The sequence below is a fragment of the Callorhinus ursinus genome, unplaced genomic scaffold (genome assembly GCF_003265705.2).
Source record: "Callorhinus ursinus isolate GAN/ISIS: 27379988/994484 unplaced genomic scaffold, GSC_fseal_2.0 scaffold3, whole genome shotgun sequence".
Taxonomy (NCBI): domain Eukaryota; kingdom Metazoa; phylum Chordata; class Mammalia; order Carnivora; family Otariidae; genus Callorhinus; species Callorhinus ursinus.
The window spans coordinates 81,935,771-81,941,770 of NW_027397065.1; the positions used below are offsets into that span (position 1 = coordinate 81,935,771).

The 6,000-nt window shown below is 52.6% G+C and overlaps 1 protein-coding gene across 3 annotated transcripts in view; it reads right to left on the reverse strand.

Annotated features, from left to right (window-relative positions):
- The window catches only part of TRIO (trio Rho guanine nucleotide exchange factor), a 337,626-nt gene extending 331,646 nt beyond the window's left edge, over positions 1–5,980 (reverse strand). For all 3 annotated transcript variants that reach the window (XM_025867461.2, XM_073891082.1, XM_025867462.2), the window contains exon 1: positions 5,824–5,980. In XM_025867461.2, coding sequence (XP_025723246.2) covers positions 5,824–5,980 — 157 coding nt within the window. The remainder of the gene's footprint in view (positions 1–5,823) is intronic.
- Positions 5,981–6,000: the final 20 nt, after the last annotated feature.

Here is a 6,000-nt window from a genome sequence, read left to right on the forward strand (position 1 = left end):
TATGGAGAGGAACAAAAAAGAGGAAATTAAGGTAACAACTGGTCAGTAAGCAAACTAAATGACCCCAGGAGTGAATGAGAAGTGAAAATGAGTACTTACTCACTTGCCAACCACTGAACAGGAGAGCATGAATTTCCCATAAAAAAGAATGTCTGCAGGTAAGGCTCAATAATGTCCAAAAACTGGGAGACGATACTATAAATTTTAGCCAGATACCTCCTTTTCCTCTTCATAAACTGGCAGGGATAGAGTGAAATCGGGGCCTTGCAGGGGCTGGAAACTGGTGAGTGAGGAAGCAAAGGTCCCAAGAGGAAAGGCCACCACCATGGGCACAGGAGGCCCGGAGACGGTGGGGAGAGGGGCAGACGGGAAGGCAGCAGTAAATCAGTGCCTTGCAGGGCCTTGTCCCAATCTCTCCCTTCTTTTCTCCTTTTTGGTCCTTTCCCCTCAGTTAAGAGGTACTGCGATAGGAATCCCCGGAGTGGCTCCAGCTGAGTAACATACCAGCCAGAATTCCTAAATGCCAGGGCCATTGAGCAGACTCGCCATCCATGCTCATTCCCTTGCATACTGCTCTGCTAAACAGCTCATCAGCAGAATCTGCCTCAGGACGAGAGAGAACTCCGGCTCACAATCTAATCTCTCCCACCCCTCTCTCCAACTGTGGGCCCACCTGGATCGCTGCCTGCCATCAGCTTCAACAGGACTGAGAAGCAAGGAGAAGATATAAAAGACGGCGTTCTTCATCCACAAGGCAACTAACACAGTCACCCTGGCAGTTCACCCAAGTCCCCTTGGCTGAACACTTGGGAAAGGAAGGAAAGAGAAGGGACAGCAGAAGGAGCCACCACCTTCCACCAGAACGCACTGGGATTCTCCCTCAAACCCATCTCTTCACTGACCTTGGAGGGGCTCCTGTTCCTACCAGTATCACTACTAAAATCTGTCAAGACAATGCACTTAAGGAAATAAAAACCAATAAAATTGAGGAGGAATGAAGGGTGTTGTTAAGACTGCTTTTTATAAACACAATTCATCCCTATCAACAGAAGTGATTTTTACTAGGCAGTAAAGTGTGGCTATTGATTAAGAATTTGACTTTTCTCTGGACTTCTGCCAAGGATATGAGATAAAATTTTATTTTCTCAGTAGAGGAATCAAGTAAATAAGCTTAAAATAAGTATCAGACATAGCTGATTTACATTATGGCAGCTTCAAATACATCTTGCACTTTCAGTTAGAAACAAACCCCAAATTTACCATAACATTTAAAAGGTCTAGAAAGACCATCCTAATCACTTATTTTTAGTATGCACTTGAGGAATACATTTAAACCACAGGCTTCATTTTGAACAGAACCACTTGTGTCACTTATATCTTGGTTAATCATTTAAATCATTAAATGGCTTCATTTAAATCTTCATTTGAATCTTGGACAGTTAAACTGCAAAGGAAAAAATACAATATCCTGTGTCAGTAAGTCAATTTACAAGGTCTCAATGAAAAGTTTCTTTGAATGACTGTTTTACTGCTCTTTGATTTCTTGAAAGTCACTTACAGGATTATTTTTAACTATCTCTACTTTCTTCTAAAACTGAGTCTCACTGCCACAGAAAAAGGAGAAACTGACATTCACTCTCAAATTACATTTTCTTCAACTCCCTTTTTCAAAATACTGAGGGTAACAAGGACCGAATTTGTAAAACAATAATTACTCGTGCTCACAAAGACCAAAGCTGCCAGACTTCTAAATATACACAGATGTAGCATGGCAAACTTGCAGGCCAGCTTAAGGCCTCCACTTATGTGGTATTAGAAGCATAAATATGAAGAAAGCTTCCTTCAATGCTCCATGAGGAAATCATCATATCAAAACACAGAAAGACATGCATGCTGCTGCTCTGTTGCTCAGTAACAGACTCAATTCTCTTCATATATTCCACTGGAAAGAAAGGCTGTAGCCAGGAGTCCAGAATAAGATCTAATAATGAAAGAAACCCAACACGATGGGCCATGACGCTTCAGAATAACCACAAACCTTTATTCTCTGCACATTCATCTAATGCCAACCTAAAACATGCCAGGCAGGTTAAAAATAATGTATTTATGTAAGTACCCCCCCACACACACACACTCTTGCAAGGTTAAATAGAGAGCTCTGAAAGAATGATTTATTGCCACAAGAACAGAGCCCCAAAATAGATTGGCAATAAAAGTGATTGGTCCCAGTAGGGTTGAGAACTAATGTAAGCAAAGTCCTGGCCATGAGAGGCCTCCAGGAAGAGTTGGGGGGGGGGGACAGAGTAGGGGAGACAGGACTTCCCGGCCCTGACCCCACCTCTACCAGAGTTCCACTCTGAGCAAGGCACTCAATCGCCTTACAAGCCTGATTCCTTTTCTGGGGGGAAAAAAAAAAAAAAAACACCACCTGAACTAACTCGTATCTGTGATTCCCCACCCCACCCCCCCCTTTTTTTCCTTTTAAAATCTGCTTTATCTTTTCTGGAGCTGAGGTCTGTGCAAAGGAGAAAAATGAAGTTTGAAATACACAAATACATGGAAAATCTCAGCTGCCCTTTAACACACCATCACCACCTACTTCTGCTCAATCCAACTTGACACTAATTGACCTGCCTGCTGGTGCCAGGTTTATAATAAGGAGAATCAGGACTGTCAGAATGGACAGGTAGTTTCTGTGCCAAGGACCTGAGCGGGGAATGGAATAACAACATACGAGGTAAGAACCTGAGCGAGGTGCACTCTGGGTGCCACCAAGCCGAGGCAGAGGCAAAGGGCAATCACTGCTCTGGAGCCACGAATTACCCAAAGAAAAGTGGAGAATAACCATTAAGTGCTGGGGGCTCAGCGGGAACCACAAAATCTGAGAGAGGGAAATAGCCCCTGAGCCATTCCCCCCCCCCCACCCCTCTCCAAATGCAGAAGTCCTAATCTCAGCACCAACTCAACTCTGGCAGGTGGCAGCGCCCCTACTTGACACTTCCAGTAATGGAAAAATCACATGGCAGCCCATTCTATTCCTGAACTGCTCTAATTGTTTAAAAAGTTCTATTAAGCTGAAGTCTTTCTCCCTCTTTCATCCTACCATGGGTACCAGTTTTCAATCCATGACTACAAAGTTAAAATTTAATGCAGGACTGGGAACGAATAAAAAGAACGAAAGAAAATAAGGTAGCCAAGCAAACAGTTCCAAGGCTGAGAAAAGAAAGGCAAGCAACAGAAATGCTTTGTCTAGGACACGTTGGCAATGTTGTGCCAGGCGCTTTTTGGAAAAATGTTCACACCCTAATTTGTCCACTGCAGTCAATGAGAACCATTTTTGTGTGTTTCTGCACCTTAGAAAAGAATGTCAGATTTTACTGATGGGCTTGGCCTCTCCATTCAGCCATCCATATTCAACCAAAGTCGCGGAGGAGGCTCCCCTGCCTGAGCCACTCTACCAGATGAGGTCCTTACTCACATTCCTCCTGCTTCATCTGTCCCGACTGTCCAAACCCCCACCCCACCCCCACAAATCCAACTGAATGGTCCCTCTCTTACCCTCTGCTAGACATCACTGTCCTAGATGCTGCAGCCAAGATCTAGGTCAGGGATTCAGAGCTGCCCAAAGGAGGGAAAAACACTTTAAAAAGATGTTCCAGACTACCCCTGGGATGGGACAGTGCAATTGCTGCTACTTAAAATCCGCTCTGGCTCCTGATTCCGAATGAAACTAAAAGCATGGTTTGTCACATCATTTTGGAGGGTGGAAGAAAGGAGCAAACCAGTGAGAGCACTGCCTGCTTTTGCCCAAAACTGAGCATGAACAAGAGCCAGGCCATGGAAGCAAGCATGGGCACAGGCATTAGGCACAGCCACCACCAGACTTAGCTCCTCAGATAAATCCTGCGAAGAGCTACACTGACAGGGAGCCAGTTTTCTGCAGGCATCCAGTCCAACCTGATGTGTTTTGGGCTCTTCTGAGCAAAAGAAGTAATTTCTCGACTGCGCATAATAAAGATGTAAGAAAGTCTGGCCTCACAAGCACCAAAAATTCCATCTCCAGGGCACAGGAGCCTTTCTAACAGAGAGGAGCCGAATTCTGCACAGAATCTATTATTCTGTGACAGGTGGTAGAGACAGAGAAAAGACAGGCTAGACTTTAGCTTCAGGGCATGAAGGGAAGACGTCCCAGTTCTGCTATTAAGAGGTAACACGAGGCTGCTCTATCGGGCTAGCTGCACACATCCCCCCAAAAAAGGCTTTCATTTGAAGGAGATCATGTTTTCCTAAACCGTTGCTTTCTGCGAGGACCTCACGCGGAGAGGGAGCACGAAGAAGTGTATTAACCCCAAGCTGACACTGTAGAGTCGGCGTATGTCACTCCTAGCCACATCCAATCTGTTAAAATGACTCAAAAATAACCCCGCTTGCAAAGATCAAGAAAGCGAGGGGAAGACAGTACTAAACCAGGTACCTATTGGCACTGCTAACTTCTGCCTCTGACCATCGCCCTCCCGCAGCCAACTGCTCCTTGTGACCCGGATTACTGGATTTGAAAGGGGCCACGAACAAACGTGAGCCGCCGGCCCCCGGCGCGCGCCCCATCACGGGCTGTTTCCCCGACGTCCCAGCCCCACCGTCCTCCCCGGGGCTGCCACCAGCACTCAGCACACGCCCTCCGCTCGCCCGCCCCGGCCCTGGCGCGGACCTGGCCTGCCCTCCTCGGCTCTCCAGCGCCGAGTCTGCATCCTCCCAGCCCCGCGCTGGCCCGCTCGGCATGCGCTCCGGGCTGCGGGCCCCCCCAAAGCCGCCGCCGCCGCCACCGCCGCCCGCTCCTCCGCCGACGCCCGGGCGCGCTAGCAGACCGGACTAGGCGGGGGGAGAGGAGGAGAGGAGGGGCGGAGGGGCGGAGGGGCGCAGGGGCGCGGGGGCGCGGGCTCGACTCACGCGGGATCTGGGCCCGGCCCGGAGGCGCCACCACGGGGGTCCCGGGGACGCCCCGTCACGCCCCCCACGCCTTCTCCCCGCGGGCTGGCCGCCAAGCTCACCTCTCCCGCGGGCACCCCTCCTCGCCAGAGAGACACCGGGCCACCTGGCACTGCCTCCACCTCCAAGCCACCCAGGCAGTGCCCCGCGAGCGCTCGCCGCGCGCCGTCCTCCTGGGCCACCGCGTTCGCAGATGTCCCACCCGGGCCGCCCCCGGAGACAATGGCTCACCCGCCTCCCGGCCGGCCGCGCTTCACCTCCCCCCTCCCTGGGCAGCGGGTGCCATGGCTGCCCCGTTTCACAGAAGCGTAGACAGAGGCCGGGGACGTGACAGGCTAGAGAACCGAGCAAAGATACCCGGCTGCTAATGGGGTCGAGGAGGGGCCAGGCACAAATCCGCCACTGAGACCAGCCCAGATCAGAGCCGCTTTCCCGGGTCCAGCCCTGCCACCCCCGTCCGGGCCAGGGGCCTCCGCCCTCACCGTCCCCGCAGCCGATTCCTCGGCTCTCCCGCGAAAGAGACAAAGAGCCGGCGCCCCAACCCGTAGAGCGGTGGCCGCCGGGGACGGGTGACGGTTAGATTTTACCCTGGAACGAGGGGCGGGCGCAGGGAAGGGCGAGTCCACGGCGTCCGGGCCGAGCTACGGCCCGCGGGGCGGCGCGGGCAGCGGGACACGCGGGTGTAGGTCCGGGAGACCGGGCGTGGGGGTGCAGTAACCCGGGCCACAGCGCGCCGGGCCCGAAGGACGGGCGGGCACCGGGCGCGCCGGGACTCCCGGACCGCGCCTCCACGGCGGGCTTGGCCGAGAGCGCGAGCAGCGCCGCAGTTGCACTCACCGGATCGGAAGAAGGCCGCGATGTCGGCCAGGTCCTTGGCAGCCTCCTCGGCCCCCTCGCCCGCGCCGCCCCCGCAGCCCGAGCCCGCCGCGCTGGTCGTGGCGGCGGGGCCGGAGGACGCGGCGGGGGCGGCGGCGCCGCCGCTGCTGCCGCTCATGGCTGCGGCGGCGCCCGCGG